Source organism: Salmo trutta, chromosome 21 (genome assembly GCF_901001165.1).
Source record: "Salmo trutta chromosome 21, fSalTru1.1, whole genome shotgun sequence".
NCBI lineage: Eukaryota > Metazoa > Chordata > Actinopteri > Salmoniformes > Salmonidae > Salmo > Salmo trutta.
Window position 1 is genome coordinate 41,700,885 of NC_042977.1, and position 23,056 is coordinate 41,723,940.

The 23,056-nt window shown below is 42.6% G+C and overlaps 1 protein-coding gene across 1 annotated transcript in view; it reads right to left on the bottom strand.

Annotated features, from left to right (window-relative positions):
* The window catches only part of kcnab1b (potassium voltage-gated channel subfamily A regulatory beta subunit 1b), a 76,684-nt gene that overhangs the window by 34,827 nt on the left and 18,801 nt on the right, over positions 1-23,056 (bottom strand). The window contains exons 2-7 of the mRNA XM_029705733.1: positions 18,703-18,746; positions 16,706-16,743; positions 14,227-14,306; positions 13,432-13,476; positions 4,029-4,073; positions 1,106-1,149 (exon numbers count right to left, since the gene is read on the bottom strand). Of these exons, the coding sequence (XP_029561593.1) occupies positions 1,106-1,149; positions 4,029-4,073; positions 13,432-13,476; positions 14,227-14,306; positions 16,706-16,743; positions 18,703-18,746 (296 nt within the window). The remainder of the gene's footprint in view (positions 1-1,105; positions 1,150-4,028; positions 4,074-13,431; positions 13,477-14,226; positions 14,307-16,705; positions 16,744-18,702; positions 18,747-23,056) is intronic.

Here is a 23,056-nt window from a genome sequence, read left to right on the forward strand (position 1 = left end):
CCCCCCCGCCAACCCCTCTTTTGCACTGCTGCTACTCTCTGTTTATCGTCTCTGCATAGTCACTTTCACTATACATTCTGTCACGCCCTGATCTGTTTCACCTGCCCTTGTGATTGTCTCCACCTCTTCCAGATGTGGCTTGTTTTCCCCAGTGTGTTTATCCCTGTGTTTCCTGTCTCTCTGTGCCAGTTTTGTATGTTGTATGTGCAAGTTTCGTCTTGTATGTTTCCAAGTCAACCAGCGCTTTCCCGTTCTCCTGCTTTCAGCATTCTCCTTTTTCTAGTCCTCCAGGTTTTGACCCTTGCCTGTTTCTGGACTTTGTACCCGCCTGCCTGACCATTCTGCCTGTCTTGACCACGAGCCTGTCTGCCACTCTGTACCTCCTGGACTCTGATCTGGTTTTGACCTTTTTGCCTGTCCATGACCATTCTCTTGCCTATCCCTTTGGATTAATAAACATTGTAAGACTCCAACCATCTGCCTCCTGTGTCTGCATTTGGTTCTCGCCTTGTGCCTTGATACATTCATGTACATATTACGTCAATTAGCCCGACTAACTGGTGCCCCCGCACATTCGCTACCCGGACTATTTGTATTGTGCCCCGCCACCCCCCAACCGTCAACCCCCTCTTTTTTTTTTACATTTGTATTTCTTTACTTATCTATTGTTTACCTAATACCTAGTTTCTACCTAAAAATTGCACAGTTTGTTAAGGGCTTGTAAGTAAGCATTTCACTGTAAGGTTTACACCTGTTGTATTCGGCACACGTGACAAATAAACTTTGATTTGATTTGACTTTGAGTGTTTATGTCCATGGTCTATCATATTAGAGACGGCTTCCACAAACAAACAAACAAACAAAGGCTTTACAAATGAACCAACTCAATCTCCCAGAGACATCCGACCCTGAGCGACATACAGGTACTTCAAAAGAGGAGGTCAAGTTCAACGGAGCGCACTGGAGGAAATGAATCACAAGGGAACTGGGGGAGAACAGGAGGAAGAGAGATGAAAAGGGGGGGATTATAGAGGTGAACTGGGGCATGGAGTTATGTGAAGGACGAGACAGATGGAAGAGGAGGAGAGGAAATCAGACAGTTTACCTTCAATGATGTGCTTCCTGTTGAGTCCTCTCTCGGTTTCGGCTCTGGAAAATAACATATAAGTGAAATAACACATCATTGGAGGCTGCTGAGGGGAGGACGGACAATAGTAATGTCCAGAACAGAGCATGGAGTGGCATCAAACACCTGTAAACCATGTGTTTGATGTATCTGAGACCATTCCACCTATTCCGCTCCATTACCACGAACATGTCCTCCCCAATTAATGTGCCACCAGCCTCCTGTGATAAACACACAGAAAAGTATTCACACAAAGAGAAACTGATTAGATCATTGAACTGGTCCTACCAGCCAACAAGATGTCTACAAATTGCTGAAAATACAAGAGACACAAATACAGGAATATAATCCTGCAGCAACAGGACATGTGGATTATAATTAATGGAATTTGTTTTGCAGTTGATCCATTAAGTATGACATTTGAAAGTGTAAATTACAAACTTTAGAAGCTTTTTTAAAACTCAAATTCACTACAAGTTCTCCTGCAACAGGGTGATCAAATTACGATCCTACTGTATATCTGTACAATTGGCACCGGGAAGGATCAGCAACGACAAAACACATTTTTGCTTCTGTCTGTCAGTGTTGCGAATACAATGCCCTGTAATCTATTGTGGATGTCTGATTCAATGACAAACTGTCAGCGCCGGTATCACATCATCGACCCATCCCTTTCCCATAACCATCTTCCCCCTGTCCATCATCTACCCATCCCTTTCCCCCCATAACCATCTTCCCCCTGTCCATCATCTACCCATCCCTTTCCCCAAAACAGAGAGAGAGAGAGAGAGAGAGAGAGAGAGAGAGTAGTGTAGTGTGGGGGCCAGTCAGCCTGGTTCACACAGAGAGAGAGAGAGAGAGAGAGAGAGAGAGTAGCACGGGGGCCAGTCAGCCTGGTTCACACAGAGAGAGAGAGAGAGAGAGTAGTGTAGCATGGGGGCCAGTCAGCCTGGTTCACAGAGAGAGAGAGAGAGAGAGAGAGAGAGAGTAGTGTGGGGGCCAGTCAGCCTGGTTCACACAGAGAGAGAGAGAGAGAGAGAGAGAGTAGTGTAGCGTGGGGGCCAGTCAACCTGGTTCACACAGAGAGAGAGAGAGAGAGAGAGAGAGAGAGTAGTGTAGCGTGGGGGCCAGTCAGCCTGGTTCACACAGAGAGAGAGAGAGAGAGAGAGAGAGTAGTGTAGCGTGGGGGCCAGTCAACCTGGTTCACACAGAGAGAGAGAGTAGTGTGGCGTGGGGGCCAGTCAGCCTGGTTCACACAGAGAGAGAGAGTAGTGTGGCGTGGGGGCCAGTCAGCCTGGTTCACACAGAGAGAGAGAGAGTAGTGTAGCATGGGGGCCAGTCAGCCTGGTTCACACAGAGAGAGAGAGAGAGAGAGTAGTGTAGCGTGGGGGCCAGTCAGCCTGGTTCACACAGAGAGAGAGAGAGAGAGAGAGTAGTGTAGCATGGGGGCCAGTCAGCCTGGTTCACACAGAGAGAGAGAGAGAGTAGTGTAGCGTGGAGTCCAGTCAGCCTGGTTCACACACAGAGAGAGAGAGAGAGAGAGTAGTGTAGTGTAACGTGGGGGACAGTCAGCCTGGTTCACACAGAGAGCGAGAATGTTCATTTTATTCTCTGCTATGTTATCGGTTCCTCCAGCAGTTTGATCAGAGAGAGTCTCTTCAGACCCCTAACAGACTGCCAGGCTGGTTGTTAATCATGCCTCTCTCTCTCGCTCTCTCTCTTTCTCTCTCTCTCTCTGCATCCCTCTCTCTCTCATTTGCTTTTCTCTCTCTCACTCTTTTTCTCTCTCTCTCCCTCCCCTTTCTCTCCACCTCTCTCTCCGTCTCTCTCTCCATCTCTCTCTCTCTCCCTTTAATCTGGACCACAGCACCACTATAATACTTCAAAGATAAAGCTGACTGAGTTTCAAATTATACCGTATCTATACTGTACTTATACCGTATTTATACCGTATCTTATGCTGCACTATTTTTGACCTGAGTCTGTGCGCAAATCTCAGATCACAACCTAAATCATTATACAGTGTCACGTCCTGACCATAGTAAGATGTGATTTTCTATGGTAGAGTAGGTCAGGGTGTGACAGGGGGTGTTTTGTGTTTTGTTCTATGTTTTCCATATCTATGTTTAGTTCTAGTTTTCTATTTCTATGTTTTTTTTTGGGGGGGGTTGATCTCCAATTGGAGGCAGCTGGTCCTCGTTTTCTCTAATTGGAGATCATATTTAAGTAGGGGTTTTTCTTCCTGGGTTTTGTGGGTGATTATTTTTGAGTAGTGTTTGTTCTCCTCGGTGTCACGGTTTGTTGTTTTTGTCTATTCAGTTATTTTGATGTATTGCATAAGTTTCACAGAGTAAATAAAATGTGGAACTACTCACACGGTGCACTTTGGTCCGCTACTCCTTTCGACAGCCGTGACATACAGATGCCGTATCCTAATTTGATCACCCTGTTGTTGCTGCAATTTTCCAGACAGAATCCAGAAAGAACTCGGACAGAACTTGGAAAAACCCCGAGACAGAACCCAGACTGAGCACAGACAGAACTCAGACAGAATTCAGACAGAACTCAGACAGTACAGTGTCCATATTACGACAGCTTCAGTACAGACATGTCAATGAGGCGGAAGAGACTAACTCAGATCAACAGTACTCAGCTCTGAAACCATAACTATTTTTGTAAAACAATGGTAGAGATTAGTCAACACTTTTTCATTGGTATGATGCTCTGAATGGGAGAATCTCAAAAGCATTTCCTTGATGATTTATAGCATCATTTCTCCTCGCCTCCTCTCAAAACCCATTGGTTGAGAAGGTCAGAGGCAAGTGAAGGAGGCAAGTGTAAAGATGCGAGGAGTCAAGGATATGCTATTGAGATTCTCCCATCGTCTGAGGCAGATACTTACTTTCCACCCCAGTAGAGCTTGGTGGTGATCACCAGACTGGATCTCCTACAGGAAGACAGGCAGACAGACAGACGGATGGACGGACGGAGAAATTAGACGGAGAGAAAGATAAAGATTAGAAAGACATACGGACATTCTTATCCCACTTAGGTATATAATATCACTTAGGTATATAATATAATTTAGGTATATAATACCCCTTAGGTATATAATATAATTTAGGTATATAATATCACTTAGGTATATAATATAATTTAGGTATATAATATCCCTTAGGTATATAATATAATTTAGGTATATAATACCCCTTAGGTATATAATATAATTTAGGTATATAATATCACTTAGGTATATAATATAATTTAGGTATATAATATCAGTTACGTATATAATATAATTTATGTATATAATATCACTTAGGTATATAATATAATTTAGGTATATAATATCCCTTAGGTATATAATATAATTTAGGTATATAATATCCCTTAGGTATATAATATAATTTAGGTATATAATACCCCTTAGGTATATAATATAATTTAGGTATATAATATCACTTAGGTATATAATATAATTTAGGTATATAATATCACTTAGGTATATAATATAATTTAGGTATATAATATCACTTAGGTATATAATATAATTTAGGTATATAATATCACTTAGGTATATAATATAATTTAGGTATATAATATCCCTTAGGTATATAATATAATTTAGGTATATAATATCCCTTAGGTATATAATATAATTTAGGTATATAATACCCCTTAGGTATATAATATAATTTAGGTATATAATATCCCTTAGGTATATAATATAATTTAGGTATATAATATCACTTAGGTATATAATATCAATAGCCTTCTGGTAGTCTGTCTACACTGTAGAAAAAACAGTATGGATCCTTTAGCTTTTTACACATGCTGTTCAAGTATAAAGAAAAATATTCTGGGAGACTTTCTCAGAACTTTGATAGGATACAGTGTATCAACTCAACTGAAAGTCAAATCCCCATCGCTTGACTGTTTAATGTTTAATATTTAACACCCGGAGTTGCAGTGGGAGGCGCTGAACCGGCGTGAACTGAAGAACTGGAGAGTGAAGCGTTTATGAAGTGTACAGTGGAGAAATGTAGCAGCATAAATGTACGAGATCAATACGTGCTGAGGCCGCCGCCGAGCCTACAAGCCTTCACATAGCCGAGAACACTCAACCAACTCTCCTCTGATTGCCATGGTTTTTATTTTATTTTTTATTTATTTAACCAGGTAGGCAAGTTGAGAACAAGATCTCATTTACAATTGCGACTTGGCCAAGATAAAGCAAAGCAGTTTGACACATACAACAATACAGAGTTACACACGGAGTAAAACAAACATACAGACAAAAATATAGTTGAAAATTAAGTCTATATACAAAGTGAGCAAATGAGGTGAGATAAGGGAGGTAAAGGCAAAAAAGGCGATAGTGGCGAAGTAAATACAATATAGCAAGTAAAACACTGGAATAGTAGATTTGCAGTGGAAGAAAGTGCAAAGTAGAAATATAAATAATGGGGTGCAAAGGAGCAAAATAAATAAATACAGTAGGGGAAGAGGTAGTTGTTTGGCTAAATTATAGATGGGCTATGTACAGGTGCAGTAATCTGTGAGCTGCTCTAACAGCTGGTGCTTAAAGCTAGTGAGGGAGACAAGTGTTTCTAGTTTTAGAGATTTTTGTAGTTCGTTCCAGTCATTGGCAGCAGAGAACTGGAAGGAGAGGCGGCCAAAGGAAGAATTGGCTTTGGTTGTGACCAGAGAGATATACCTGCTGGAGCGCGTGCTACAGGTGGGTGCTGCTATGGTGACCAGCGAGCTGAGATAAGGGGGAACTTTACCTAGCAGGGTCTTGTAGATAACCTGGAGCCAGTGGGTTTGGCGACGAGTATGAAGCGAGGGCCAGCCAACGAGAGCGTACAGGTCGCAGTGGTGGGTAGTATATGGGGCTTTGGTGACAAAACGGATGGCACTGTGATAGACTGCATCCAATTTATTGAGTAGGGTATTGGAGGCTATTTTGTAAATGACATCGCTGAAGTCGAGGATCGGTAGGATGGTCAGTTTTATGAGGGTATGTTTGGCAGCATCAGTGAAAGATGCTTTGTTGTGAAATAGGAAGCCAATTCTAGATTTAACTTTGGATTGGAGATGTTTGATGTGAGTCTGGAAGGAGAGTTTACAGTCTAACCAGACACCTAGGTATTTGTAGCTGTCCACATATTCTAAGTCAGAACCGTCCAGAGTAGTGATGCTGGACGGGCGGGCAGGTGCAGGCAGCGATCGGTTGAAGAGCATGCATTTAGTTTTACTTGTATTTAAGAGCAGTTGGAGGCCACGGAAGGAGAATTGTATGGCATTGAAGCTCGTCTGGAGGGTAGTTAACACAGTGTCCAAAGAAGGGCCAGAAGTATACAGAATGGTGTCGTCTGCGTAGAGGTGGATCAGAGACTCACCAGCAGCAAGAGCAACATCATTGATGTATACAGAGAAAAGAGTCGGCCCAAGAATTGAACCCTGTGGCACCCCCATAGAGACTGCCAGAGGCCCGGACAACAGGCCCTCCGATTTGACACACTGAACTCTATCAGAGAAGTAGTTGGTGAACCAGGCGAGGCAATCATTTGAGAAACCAAGGCTATTGAGTCTGCCGCTGAGGATGTGGTGATTGACAGAGTCGAAACCCTTGGCCAGGTCAATGAATACGGCTGCACAGTATTGTTTCTTCTCGATGGCGGTTAAGATATCGTTTAGGACCTTGAGTGTGGCTGAGGTGCACCCATGACCAGCTCTGAAACCAGATTGCATAGCGGAGAAGGTGCGATGGGATTCGAAATGGTCGGTAATCTGTTTGTTGACTTGGCTTTCGAAGACTTTAGAAAGGCAGGGAAGGATAGATATAGGTCTGTAGCAGTTTGGGTCAAGAGTGTCCCCCCCTTTGAAGAAGGGGATGAAAGCAGCTGCTTTCCAATCTTTGGGAATCTCAGACGATACGAAAGAGAGGTTGATCAGGCTAGTAATAGGGGTTGCAACAATTTCGGCAGATCATTTTAGAAAGAAAGGGTCCAGATTGTCTAGCCCGGCTTATATGTAGGGATCCAGATTTTTCAGCTCTTTCAGAACATCAGCTGACTGGATTTGTGAGAAGGAGAAATAGGGAAGGCTTGGGCAAGTTGCTGTGGGGGGTGCAGTGCTGTTGACCGGGGTATGGATAGCCAAGTGGAAAGCATGGCCTTCCGTAGAAAAATGCTTATTGAAATTCTAAATTATAGTGGATTTATCGGTGGTGACAGAGTTTCCTATCCTCAGTGCAGTGGGCAGCTGGGAGGAGGTGCTCTTATTCTCCAACGACTTTACAGTGTCCCAGAACGTTTTGAGTTTGTGTTGCAGGAAGTACATTTCTGCTTGAAGAAGTTAACCTTGGCTTTTCTAACTGCTTGTGTATATTGGTTTCTAACTTCCCTGAAAAGTTGCATATCACAGGGGCTGTTCGATGCTAATGCAGAACGCCACAGGATGTTTTTGTGTTGGTTAAGGGCAGTCAGGTCTGGAGAGAACCAAGGGCTATATCTGTTCCTGGTTCTAAATTTCATGAATGGGGCATGCTTATTTAAGATGGTGAGGAAGGCATTTAAAAAAAAATAACCAGGCATCCTCTACTGAAGGGATGAGGTCAATATCCTTCCAGGATACCCGGGCCAGGTCAATTAGAAAGGCCTGCTCGCTGAAGTGTTTTAGGGAGTGTTTGACAGTGATGAGTGGAGGTCGTTTGACCGCTGACCCATTACGGATGCAGGCAATGAGGCAGTGATCGCTGAGATCTTGGTTGAAAACAGCAGACGTGTATTTAGAGGGCAAGTTGGTTAGGATGATATCTATGAGGGTGCCCGTGTTTACGGCTTTGGGGTGGTACGTGGTAGGTTCATTGATAATTTGTGTGAGATTGAGGGCATCAAGCTTAGATTGTAGGATGGCTGGGGTGTTAAGCATGTCCCAGTTTAGGTCACATAGCAGCACGAGCTCTGAAGATAGATGGGGGGCAATCAGTTCACATATGGTGTCCAGAGCACAGCTGGGGGCAGAGGGTGGTCTATAGCAGGCGGCAACGGTGAGAGACTTGTTTTTAGAGAGGTGGATTTTTAAAAGTAGAAGTTCAAATTGTTTGGGTACAGACCTGGATAGTAGGACAGAACTCTGCAGGCTATCTCTGCAGTAGATTGCAACACCGCCCCCTTAGGCCGTTCTATCTTGTCTGAAAATGTCTTCCTAAGCCAGGATTCAGACACGGCTAGGACATCCGGGTTGGCAGAGTGTGCTAAAGCAGTGAATAAAACAAACTTAGGGAGGAGGCTTCTAATGTTAACATGCATGAAACCAAGGCTATTACGGTTACAGAAGTCATCAAAAGAGAGCGCCTGGGGAATAAGAGTGGAGCTAGGCACTACAGGGCCTGGATTCACCTCTACATCGCCAGAGGAACAGAGGAGGAGTAGGATAAGGGTACGGCTAAAAGCTATGAGAATTGGTCGTCTAGGACGTCTGGAACAGAGAGTAAAAGGAGCAGGTTTCTGGGGGCGATAAAATAGCCTCAAGGTATAATGTACAGACAAAGGTATGGTAGGATGTGAATACAGTGGAGGTAAACCTAGGCATTGAGTGATGATGAGAGAGATATTGTCTCTAGAAACATAATTGAAACCAGGTGATGTCATCGCATGTGTGGGTGGTGGAACTGAAAGGTTGGATAAGGTATAATGAGCAGGGCTAGAGGCTCTACAGTGAAATAAGCCAATAAACACTAACCAGAACTGCAATGGACAAGGCATATTGACATTAAGGAGAGGCATGCTTAGCCAAGTGATCAAAAGCGTCCAGTGAGTAGTGAGGTTGGTTGCGGTCACGGCGATTCAGACAGCTAGCCGGGCCATGGGTAGCAAGTCAGAAGTTGGCAGAAGATGGTCTGTTTTTATCCACCTCGTGCGTTTCCGTCGGTAGATTAGTGGGGTTCCATGTGGTGGAGGGGACCAATCCAATTGGCAAAAATAGTTATAGTTATAGTGGCCCAAGAAAATTGGCCGATAGACCTATTCAGATAGCAGTCGATAAGACAGCTAACGATTAGCTGGCCGCAGATGGGCGTTCAGGTTACGTCGCGACGGACGGGCCAGTTGGATAACTCTCTCGGGCAGATAACGTCGGTAGTCCAGTCATGAAGGCCCGATGGGGCTCCGCATCGGCAGTAAAACGGGTCCGGATAGGTGATTGTAGCCCAGGAGTGGCTGATGGAACTCTTCAGCTGGCTAGCTCCGGAATAATTGATGTTAGCTCCGGGACTGACGTTAGCCAATAGTCACTCGGATAGCAGCTAGCTAGCTGCAAGATCCAGGTGTAAATGTCCAGAGCTTGCGGTAGAAATCCGGGGATATGGAGAGAAAATAGGTCCGGTATGCTCTGGTCTGAGTCGTGTTGTACAAAACTGGCGATAGCTTATCGAGCTAAGGGATAGCTGATGACCGCCAACCGTGGTTAGCTGAATTCTAATGTTAGCTAGCGAACTGGCTAACTTCTGGCTGGCTTCTGTTGTGGATTTCAGATTTGAGGTAAATAATACTTTTTTTTTTAAATTGGTGAGGTGGGTTGCAGGAGAGTGTTTTGAAGTTGAGTTTTTAGAAAAAAATATATAAAAAGATATGCGAAGAAAAGATGTAAATATATATATACACGGGACACGACAAGACGAGGACAAAGGACGTCTGACTGCTATGCCATCTTGGAGATCCAAGGTTATGGTTACTGCTGCAGACCTAGTTAGCTGATTGGTGGATGAGTTATATTGGTGATGGAACTGATATAAAGCTGTGTGTTTTGATTTACGGTAGATTAGCATTTGTTAGCTGTCTCCCAGGCAAAACCATCGCATGCATGTAAGCACGCAACACACACAGAGTGTACACACACTCACGCACCCACACACAAATCAAATCAAATTAGATTTTATTGGTAACATACACATGGTTATCAGATGTTAATGCGAGTGTAGCGAAATGCTTGTGCTTTTAGTTCCGACAGTGCAGTAATACCTAACAAGTAATCTAACAATTCCCCAACAACTACCTTATACACACAAATCTAAAGGGGTGAATAAGAATATGTACATATAAATATATGGATGAGCGATGGCCGAGCGGCATAGGCAAGGTGCAATAGATGGTATAGAATACAGTATCACATATGACATGAGTAATGTAAGATATGTAAACATTAAAGTGGCATTATTTAAAGTGGCATTATTAAAGTGGCATTATTTAAAGTGGCATTATTAAAGTGGCATTATTAAAGTGGCATTGTTTAAAGTGGCATTATTAAAGTGGCATTATTTAAAGTGGCATTATTTAAAGTGGCATTGTTTAAAGTGGCATTATTAAAGTGCCATTATTTAAAGTGGCATTATTAAAGTGGCATTATTAAAGTGGCATTATTAAAGTGGCATTATTAAAGTGGCATTATTAAAGTGGCATTGTTTAAAGTGGCATTATTAAAGTGGCATTATTTAAAGTGGCATTATTTAAAGTGGCATTATTTAAAGTGGCATTATTTAAAGTGGCATTATTAAAGTGGCATTATTAAAGTGGCATTGTTTAAAGTGGCATTATTAAAGTGGCATTATTTAAAGTGCCATTATTTAAAGTGGCATTATTTAAAGTGGCATTATTAAAGTGGCATTATTAAAGTGACTAGTGAACCACACACACGTTATGTTCTTCTATACTTGTGGAGACTTAAAATTAATTTCCATTCAAAATCCTACTTCACCTAACCCCTAAACCTAATTAATCCTAACCATAACCTTTACCCATAACCCAAACCCAAACCCTAATTCTTAAACCTAAACCTTACCACTAACCCCTTATGCTTACTCTAATTCTAACCCTAATCGTAACCCTAACCCTAAACCTAACCACCAAGACTTAAAAAAGCCTTTGTCCTCATGGGGATGTGGGAAATGTCCCAACGAGGGAGAATTTCAGAGGTGGGACCAAGTCACTATTATTCAAGTCATAAGCAAGTCTCAAGTCACAAGGTCCGAGTCTCAAGTCGAGTTCCAAAGTAGAACAGGTCAAGACTCGAGTCAAGTCCAAGTCGAGTTACAAGTTTTCAAGTCAAGTCTCAAGTGTAGTAAACAAAAATCTATACATGGAACGACTTGTTCAACCACAAATCTTTGTCTATTTATTAAGGCTACCAGACAGTGCTTTTCATTATTTTGTCTACAACACATTTTGATCAGCCAATGTAATTGTAAAAGAGGGACATTGTAGCAGTGGAAGGGCATGAAATCAGCAGAAGGCAAGGCAGGTTGACGTGCTCAGAGTGTACATGTATTTACGTCTTGGTGATCCAATGGTGAAAGTGCCATATCATATAAAATATACAAGTAGATTTACCAAATATACACAGGCAATAGCCCAAAAGAAATAGCCTCTGTATCAGGCTTAACCTGTCCTACCTGAACGGGCACAGGTAGAGGGCAAGACTGTACAGCCTCCCCTTGAGAAACCAAATGGAATCTGTCTAAAAGGAGCTCCAACAGGTAGGCCTGCATAATATAAGCACTTGGAACACAGAAACATACAATTACCCAATTAGCAAATACAACCAATAAACTGGTTCTACAATATAAAAGACATTCATCTTAAATCAGACTTAATGATTATTAATGATATTTCATCACCCTGCATACATGGAACAATCATTTTCTCTTATTCAATGTTCTGACTCCAAAGCGTGGAGCGCAGGCCAAGTAGAATATTTCTATGCGCATTGAGGCGCGAGACATAGGACACAGAAACACGGAACCCCGACATAACCAGGAAAATAGGAACGAAGGGAACCATACATTAAATGAAATAAGCAGAACTTTAACCTCGTGGGTCTTGTCAACGTTCATGTGCACTATAAACATTGCGCCCACTCAGAGCAGGTTAAGAAATAGTTGGGTAAATTAAAATGTATCTGTAGGCCTATCAAACATGAAACTAAAACTGTCTACGTGTTGCAATAAACAGTACGGGGATGGAATAATAAAACGCTAGCAATTATTGTAGTATTAGATGGAATATAGATTTACCACATAGGGCCTATGTATTTAAATGTGTGAAAGCAACAGCAAATATTTCAACAAGAGAAAAAAAAAGCACTCTCCACTGGCGGGAGTTTGGAGAGAACAATAGAAGACCCTCGTCTATAGTGCGTCTTTGCCACAGTAATAATTAATTTTAATAACAAATTCCAAATGCAAGCTTCATAACTAAATGATCAATTTCAAGCAATTGTTACACACCAAAAGACCAGTAAGCCTATTCTTGTCACGTCCTGACCAGTAAAGAGATTATTTGTTATTGTAGTTTGGTCAGGACGTGGCAGGGGGTGTTTGTTTAATGTGTTTCGGGGTTTGTTGGGCAATGTTCTATGTTAGTCTATTTCTATGTCGGTGTCTAGTTTTTCTAATTTCTATGCTTAGTTTATTGGTTTGACCTTCAATTGGAGGCAGCTGTTTCTCGTTGCCTCTAATTGAAGGTCCTATTTAGTAGGGGGTTTTTTTTTCATGGTTTTTGTGGGTAGTTGTTCTGTGTGAAGCTGTGTGCTTACAGGACTGTTTTTCGTCATTGTTTTTGTTCAAGTGTTTCGTTTTCTTCTCATTTAATAAAGAAGATGAGCATACACATTCCCGCTGCGCCTTGGTCTCATCAGTACGACGAACGTGACAATTCTAGTAATTGTTGCCCCAATGCTGGTGAGCTTCCAAAGTAAACAGTTAATATTCTTGATCATCAAACATTTTTGGAGCAGCATATTTATTTCAATTTAACGTCAATTTGACGTTTGTGCTGCACCCAATCCTATAGCTGTACACTACAGCAAATCAGCAATCTGTTCACTAGCTCACCAACTTATGTAGATTGACAGTTTGAGTGCCGGGTATGCATTTCACTAGCCAATCTGTTGCAGGTTTTTTGTTGTTGTTGCAACGGCGATGCTGCGGCTACTGTGTCTGGCTGAGTGTAGCGTAATGCATGGAGACTGTGCCACAAAACGAGTGACAAAATATGACAAAACCTGGCCAGATAATTTCAAGTCATCAGTCTCAAGTCAAAGTCCCGATTCTTGAGACGTCAAGTCTCAAGTAATTTTATTTTCTATCAAGTCGAGTCTCAAGTCATCAAATTTGTGACTCGAGTCAGACTCGAGTCCAAGTCATGTGACTCCAGTCCACAACTCTGGAGAATTTTCCTTGTTTTACTATCCTTGTGTGGACCAACCAACACACACACACACACGGTTTAAAGATGATACATTACCTCCAGCACTTTTTCTTGATGATGTTCCCCAGGATTATCTCAGCTCTGTAATAAAGCAGGGAGATTAACTGTGTGTGTGTGTGCCATAGATCTGCACCATATAGCTCTGACTAATTGTGGAGTCACCCAGAGGTCTATACTGTTGTAGGTGGTTGCTCCACACTGGTAGGTGATAAGCTGGGATTCCTTCACAGTTCTGACGTGCTAAAGGTTCTGTTGCTAAATCCAATCCACTATTGTGGAAATCAGTTGAGAATGAATGTCCATGTAGGTAGAACCCAAAAGCCACAGTTTACTGTGTTAAAAGTCATTCAGGGAGACGGCACGTATTTTATACTGTATAAAATAAGCTTTTCTACATATATCCTGTATATATATCCTGTACTACGTGCTGTCATGTGTGCATGGAAGCGCAAATGTACTGGCGTGGGTTGACAGCTTGTTTTTGCCTCTCGTTGTCTTGGCAAGGCAACCACGCTGAATGCACAATCAGCATGCACCCACGCTGTGAACCTACGTGCTTTAGAACTAATCCCATTCCATATGGTTGATTCAAGATACTGTACAGATGTAGGAAATAATTTGATTCAAGATACTGTACAGATGTAGGATCTTAATTTGAACCTAACTACCGTATGTGGTCTTGGCTGACACCTACATTTTGTGGGTGTTAGTGGTGGACTGGAACAAAAACCTGCACTGTGTGTGTGTCAGCCCTCCAGGACCAGATTTAGACAGCCATCTCTGCTCTGTGGGTTCAGGTAGGTAGGTAATAGGTATTCAGATCACACTCACTTCCCCCCGGCATAAACTTCGGCTGTGTCGAAAAGATTGACCCCGTTCTCATATGCTATGGTCATCAGCTGCTCAGCCACCTGAGAAACACAAAACAGGATTCATCACCTCAGTGGAGAACAGGGAGCTGGCAGCTGGGCAGTGTTCATTTAGTAGGAATAAAAAAAGAGAAAAATGTTTTGGAGCTATAAATTCTATTGAGCAGTCCTCTGTAGCTCAGTTGGTAGAGCAAGGGCTTGAAACGCCTGGATAGTGGGTTTGATTCCAGGACCAGACGTGTGCACGGATTATTGTAAGTCGCTTCGGATAAAAGCATCTGCTTAATAGCATATATTTTGAGACAAACACTCTGGAATGAGATATTAAAATCCAGCAAGTACCACCTCTTGTTTTCAAAATGGTATCTCCTGTTGAGTTCCTGCTGAACATACCCAGTGGTAGTAGACCGAGGCCAAACATTGGAGTAACTCAGGCTATTGAAGCTCCAGTACTTGTCTCCTGTCGTCATGGTACAGCTCTAACAGACCAATGTTTCTGTGTCACCAATCTTAAGAGTCTCATTTTGTATTAATTCAATGTATTTGTTCCTGAATGTTTTGTTGTCTAGTCTATGGGATCCCCCTGCTGGTATACTGTAAAGTAAAATAAATATCATAATGTATATAATAATATATAATAATAATTTTACTATATATATATATATATATTATTATATACATTATTATATTTATTTTACTTTACAGTATACCAGCAGGGGGATCCCATAGACTAGACAACAAAACATTAAGGAACAAATACATACACATACATACATACATACACACACATACATATATATAATAATGATAAAATACACAAACAGCCAGACAATAACAATACCATAATACTTGTTACTTGTTATCCCCTAACACTGTGTCAACCATCATTCCAGTTGTTGTACCGGCAGGTCACTTTAACAAGTCTACCTGTTTCAGCGTCTCCAGTAGAGAGGTGTCAGAGTTCAATGCCCTCACTGCATCATTGTGTGTGTGTGTGTGTGTGTGTGTGTGTGTGCCTGCGCATGGCATGCACATGTGTGTGTTCAACTGTGTGTGTCCTCTCTTCATGTCCCTGTCTATGTGAGGTTGTGGGTTCCCTGATGTTGTGGGTTCCCTGTCTATGAATGAGGTTATGGGTTCCCTGTTTATGAATGAGGTTGTGGGTTCCCTGTTTATGAATGAGGTTGTGGGTTCCCTGTCTACGAACGAGGTTGTGGGTTCCCTATCTATGTGTGAGCCAGAAAACCTTGGGGGTTTTGGCCCATGTCTCTGAGAGGCAGCAGGGAGAGGGAGTGACGAGACAGGAGCTAACAGGGAAGGAGACCTGAGCTGGTAGGACCACTTAGCCTGGATCAGCTGGTAGGACCACTTAGCCTGGATCAACTGGTAGGACCACTTAGCCTGGATCAGCTGGTAGGACCACTTAGCCTGGATCAGCTGGTAGGACCACTTAGCCTGGATCAGCTGGTAGGACCACTTAGCCTGGATCAGCTGGTAGGACCACTTAGCCTGGATCAACTGGTAGGACCACTTAGCCTGGATCAACTGGTAGGACCACTTAGCCTGAATCAACTGGTAGGACCACTTAGCCTGGATCAGCTGGTAGGACCACTTAGCCTGGATCAGCTGGTAGGACCACTTAGCCTGAATCAGCTGGTAGGACCACTTAGCCTGGATCAGCTGGTAGGACCACTTAGCCTGGATCAACTGGTAGGACCACTTAGCCTGGATCAACTGGTAGGACCACTTAGCCTGGATCAGCTGGTAGGACCACTTAGCCTGGATCAACTGGTAGGACCACTTAGCCTGGATCAGTTGGTAGGACCACTTAGCCTGGATCAGCTGGTAGGACCACTTAGCCTGGATCAGCTGGTAGGACCACTTAGCCTGGATCAGCTGGTAGGACCACTTAGCCTGGATCAGCTGGTAGGACCACTTAGCCTGGATCAGCTGGTAGGACCACTTAGCCTGGATCAGCTGGTAGGACCATTTAGCCTGGATCAGCTGGTAGGACCACTTAGCCTGGATCAGCTGGTAGGACCACTTAGCCTGGATCAACTGGTAGGACCACTTAGACTGGATCAGCTGGTAGGACCACTTAGCCTGGATCAGCTGGTAGGACCACTTAGCCTGGATCAACTGGTAGGACCACTTAGCCTGAATCAACTGGTAGGACCACTTAGCCTGGATCAGCTGGTAGGACCACTTAGCCTGGATCAACTGGTAGGACCACTTAGCCTGGATCAGCTGGTAGGACCACTTAGCCTGGATCAGCTGGTAGGACCACTTAGCCTGGATCAGCTGGTAGGACCATTTAGCCTGGATCAACCAGGGGTCTAGATAGCTCCGTTGGTTGGAGTGTGGTGCTGGCAGCTCCAAGGTTGTAGGTTCAGTTCCCTTATCAATCATAGTTATTAGTTATAGATTAAATCTTAACTTACCTCATCTGAAATCTGACCTCCAAACGTTACCCAAGTACCTGGGAGAAAGAGGGACATATATCAGCCTTCATATCTTATGCTGTGGAACACTCTAAATGTCATTCTAAACCCCTATATATCAATAGTAAAAGAAAAGTTAACCTCTAGTAAATGGTTGCTAACTTTTTAAAATAAAACATTCCATGACTAACGCTCGCAAATCCTACATCTAACAAAACATGTGAAAGGTCAGAGGTGAGAGGGCACCGTAGGAGGTGTGGCTGATCACCAGGTTCAGTACTCATCATGTTGTACTGTTTAGTTTTGGGGTTTTATGCCGAGGCTAATGGCCCAGTCACAACCCTCTGGCCCATGATTTAGATGGCCTTCAGACTCCACTTACCCATGATTCACCACTGCTAAACCAGCCTTGGGTGGAGCTCTCTCTGTCTTTGTGTGTGTGTGTGTGTGTGTGTGTTGTGTGTGTGTGTGTGTGTGTGTGTGTGTGTGTGTGTGTGTGTGTGTGTGTGTGTGTGTGTGTGTGTGTGTGTGTGTGTGTGTGTGTGTGTGTGTGTGTGTGTGTGTGTGTGTGTGTGTGTGTGTTATGATGTCAACTTTGCTCCTGGTCTTTGCAGTGTAAAGCTACATTTCCTCTGTCCTTGTCACAATCGCCTAGCATCACCCTGAAATAATGATGGAAACAAACAGAGTTGTCTCTCTCCTGTGTCCCCAGCACCCCTTCAGTTATTAGTATAGTGTATTTACTGTTTGTTGACTTCTCCCTTTACCCTCAATTATACCCCCGGTGTTTCAACTGGGTCAATTACATCCCCGGTGTTTCATCTGGGTCAATTATACCCCCGGTGTTTCAACTGGGTCAATTACACCCCCGGTGTTTCAACTGGGTCAATTACATCCCCGGTGTTTCAACTGGATCAATTACACCCCCGGTGTTTCAACTGGGTCAATTACACTCCCGGTGTTTCAACTGGGTCAATTATACCCCCGGTGTTTCATCTGGGTCAATTATACCCCCGTTGTTTCATCTGGGTCAATTATACCCCCGGTGTTTCATCTGGGTCAATTACACCCCCGGTGTTTCAACTGGGTCATTGGAGTTGACCCAGTGTGTGTGTGTGTGTGTGTGTGTGTGGGTGTGTGCGTGTGTGTGACAGAGATAAACACAAAGAGTGATTATAATGATCTCCCTATGGTATAATTGTTAATATATTTATGAGGCAGATTAATTAAATCAATCCTATCAAAGAGAATTAGGCCGGTTACCCCCCCGGTGTGTGTGTGTGTGTGTGTGTTTGTGTGAATTGGATATGTGTGATAATTGAGCAGCTTGTTTTCTGAAAGCAGGATTAACACACTGTAAACAGCGGCCCTGTCCCTCAAGACTGAGCCTATGGAAGAGGTATAAGATGTAGAACTTCATCTCTCTGTGTCTCTGTCACACACACACACACACACACACACACACACACACACACACACACACACACACACACACACACACACACACACACACACACACACACACACACACACACACACACACACATGCACAAACCCACCCCCATTGGATATTATAGCACCTGGAGAGAGTTGAGCTGAACACAGATTACACATGGATGCTAATCAAACGTACTCACCGAGGCCCAAACAGGATACACATCAAATGTACTCTCCGATGCCCAAACAGGATACACATCAAACGTACTCACCGATGCCCAAGCAGGATACACATCAAACATACTCACCGAGGCCCAAACAGGATACACATCAAACATACTCACCGAGGCCCAAACAGGATACACATCAAACGTACTCACCGATGCCCAAACAGGATACACATCAAACGTACTCACCGATGCCCAAACAGGATACACATCAAACATACTCACCGAGGCCCAAACAGGATACACATCAAACGTACTCACCGATGCCCAAACAGGATACACATCAAACGTACTCACCGATGCCCAAACAGGATACACATCAAACGTACTCACCGAGGCCCAAACAGGATACACGCAAGCCTGATTTTCCCAGGTTCCTGTTGAGAACACATCCACACAATGTTATTGAGTGGAAGAACACACACACACACACACACACACACACACACACACACACACACACACACACACACACACACACACACACACACACACACACACACACACACACACACACACACACTAACAATGGCATGGTATTAGACGGGATGTAAACACTCAAAACGTACTGGTAGCTGTGTGCTCCGCAAGGAGCCGAACTGTGTAAAAAGGAACAAAGAAAATCTATTATTGTCACGTCCTGACCAGTATAAAGGTTATTTGTTATGGTAGTTTGGTCAGGACGTGGCAGAGGGTATTTGTTTTATGTGGTTCGGGGTGGTGGTTTTGTAGAAGGGTATTTGATTTATGTATTCCGGGGTTTTTGGGCACTGTTCTATGTTAATGTATTTCTATGCTTAGTCTAGTTAATTGTATTTCTATGTTTAGGTTAATGGGGGTTGGACTCTCAATTGGAGGCAGGTGCTTTCTCGTTGCCTCTAATTGGGAGTCCTATATATGGGTAATTGTTTGGTGTAGTGTTTGTGGGAGATTGTTTCTTGTTTTGCCTGTGTGAGCCTTACAAGACTGTTTTGTTGTTCGTAAGTTCGTTGTTTTGTTATTTTGGTGTTCATTTGGATTTCAAATAAATATCAAGATGAGCATCCACATTCCTGCTGCGTTTTGGTCCTCCATTCCAGACGACAAACGTGACAATTATAATGATAGAGCGGAGGGCCTTCTGCCTTTCATTGTCTTCCTCATAGGTGATCAGTGGACAGAATCATTGGAACACACCTCTGTCTCTGGTCCAATCATGAATCAGAATTGAGAGATTACTGGGAGAAAAGAGTTGATGTAGTCCATCTATCACACGCTACACTCTCACAATGGTATTTCCCTGGTCCTGGAGCATTGCACTGTTTCTAAAGGTTTTTAAAGGCCCCTTGAGGACTATAAGGGCTGATTTGACTCGTAACATAAAGGACAAAGTTGAATTACTTTTTATACCTCTGTGGGGTTTGAAATGAGAGATTTCTAAATCTATATATTCTATATCACCACTGCAGAGCTAGTTTATTACTATATTACCACTGCAGAGCTCGTTTATTACTATATCACCACTGCAGAGCTAGTTTATTACTATATCCCCACTGCTTAGCTAGTTTATTACTATAGCAGCACTGCAGAGCTAGTTTATTACTATATCACCACTGCAGAGCTAGTTTATTACTATATTACCACTGCAGAGCTAGTTTATTACTATATCACCACTGCAGAGCTAGTTTATTACTATATCACCACTGCAGAGCTAGTTTATTACTATAACACCACTGCAGAGCTAGTTTATTACTATATTACCACTGCAGAGCTAGTTTATTACTATATCACCACTGCAGAGTAATTTATTACTATATCCCCACTGCTTAGCTAGTTTATTACTATATCACCCCTGCAGAGCTAGTTTATTACTATATCACCACTGCAGAGCTAGTTTATTACTATATCACCACTGCAGAGCTAGTTTATTACTATATTACCACTGCAGAGCTAGTTTATTACTATATCCCCACTACAGAGCTAGTTTATTACTATATCACCACTGCAGAGCTAGTTTATTACTATATTACCACTGCAGAGCTAGTTTATTACTATATCCCCACTGCTTAGCTAGTTTATTACTATAACACCACTGCAGAGCTAGTTTATTACTATATCACCACTGCAGAGCTAGTTTATTACTATATCCCCACTGCAGAGCTAGTTTATTACTATATCTCCACTGCAGAGCTAGTTTATTACTATATCACCACTGCAGAGCTAATTTATTACTATATCCCCACTGCTTAGCTAGTTTATTACTATATCCCCACTGCAGAGCTAGTTTTTTACTATATCTCCACTGCAGAGCTAGTTTATTACTATATCCCCACTGCAGAGCTAGTTTTTTACTATAATCTCCTCTGCAGAGCTAGTTTATTACTATATCTCCACTGCAGAGCTAGTTTATTACTATATCTCCACTGCAGAGCTAGTTTATTACTATATCTCCACTGCAGAGCTAGTTTATTACTATATCCCCACTGCTTAGCTAGTTTATTACTATATCTCCACTGCAGAGCTAGTTTATTACTATATCCCCACTGCAGAGCTAGTTTATTACTATATCTCCACTGCAGAGCTAGTTTATTACTATATCTCCACTGCAGAGCTAGTTTATTACTATATCCCCACTGCAGAGCTAGTTTATTACTATATCTCCACTGCAGAGCTAGTTTATTACTATACCTCCACTGCAGAGCTAGTTTATTACTATATCACCACTGCAGAGCTAGTTTATTACTATATCACCACTGCAGAGCTAGTTTATTACTATATCTCCACTGCAGAGCTAGTTTATTACTATATCTCCACTGCAGAGCTAGTTTATTACTATATCTCCACTGCAGAGCTAGTTTATTACTATATCCCCACTGCAGAGCTAGTTTATTACTATATCTCCACTGCAGAGCTAGTTTATTACTATATCACCACTGCAGAGCTAGTTTATTACTATATTACCACTGCAGAGCTAGTTTATTACTATATCTCCACTGCAGAGCTAGTTTATTACTATATCACCACTGCAGAGCTAGTTTATTACTATAATCTCCTCTATTTCTCTCCTTTTTCTCTCTTATCACCCCTTTTTCTCTCTCGCTCTCTCGCTGTCCCTCACAGTACACTTCTGATCCGTGGTTCTCTTCCAAACCCTCATTTATTCCAAGAGAATTTTCAATTTCCTCCTTGCTGATCCGTGCTAATAGCTTTAGCCTGCTATTAAACAGGGAAACAAAATGAGAGTTAGGCGCTTGAGTTGCATTGCACATACTCTGGGAATTTCTCATTCCTCTTAGAGAAAAAGAAGAACAGGTGCTTGATAGCTTTCCTCTGGCGCCTGTCAATCTGTCATCACACGTTAGTTGGCTGCAGAGTATGCTCTGGTGACAGATGTGGTTCTGGATGCCGAGATTAGTTTCAGAGAGAATTCTGTAAAAGTGTTGTTGTTTTTTTGATCACATGAAGAAATCGTTTTGGTCTATATTCCTGTAATCTTATATAATTTCAATGCCCATTTAGCAGCTCTGTTGAAGAGAATAATTATTTTTTTAATTATAATTTGGTGAGAAAAAAAACAAGCGGAATTTCCAGCTGCCAGGAATGTTACCGGCCTGGCAGATGTGTGAAGAGCATACGAATGACGGTAACAGGAATGTAAATGTGTTCAACTGTTCATAGAGATATGGAAAAGCCCCAGACAGACAGAAATACAATCAGACATAGGCTACACTCCGGAATGAATCGGTGCATTCTGGAACTGCCTCACAGAGGGAGAGAGAGAAAGAGAGAGAAAGCGAGAGAGACAGAGAGAGACAGAGAGCGAAAGAGACAGTTGAGAGAGCGATAGAGAGGAGAGAGAGCGCGGCGAGCATGGAGAAAGAGAGCAGAGAAACCAAGGACATTGATTTTCACACATGGATGCATGCACACACACACACATCATCAGCCAATGCACTACAGTACAAGTCCTTACATAGTTGTTGTTGTTTTCTCTGTTTAAGAACTATCTGTAAGAAATATGCCGCTGCTCTCAGATATTTGTTCAGTGCTGTAAATGACTCCTTTAAAAATGCCAACACTGCTGTCCTAACGGCTAAGTAAGCAACTAAAGGGCCATACAAGGCGAGACATGGCCATTTGAATCCAACCTCATGCTATTTAACCTCACCCCAGACAACATGTGCCAAATTCATTCCACAGAGGGCCAAGTGTCTGCGGGTTTTCGCTCCACCCTTGTACTTTATTGATGAATTAAGTTCACTAATTAGTAAAGAACTCCTCTCACCTGGTTGTCTAGGTCTTAATTGAATGGAGAAACCAAAAACTAGAGGACACTCTGCCAGACCAATACAACTAGGCCAGTACAACATAAGGCTGAATCACTCACAACCACTGGAGGTGTGAAAGAGGTGTGAAGCCTTGGACATAAAAACGAATGAACATATTGTTCATCCTTCCTTTTCCCCAAAAAGTAAATCTCTTTGAAATCAGATGTTTATCTCAGTAAACTTGGCTGTTTTCATTGATCGCAGACAGAAGTTTTCTAAGTATTGATATGGGACACTACTCCTACTAAGTATTGATATGGGACACTACTCCCTCAAAGTTCTAACTTCTCCTGACTACTATGAAAAACAAAAATATTTTCCAATTTAACGGCAGCAAGTCTGATAACTCAGATCTGCAGTCACAACTCTGGGCTGGGGAG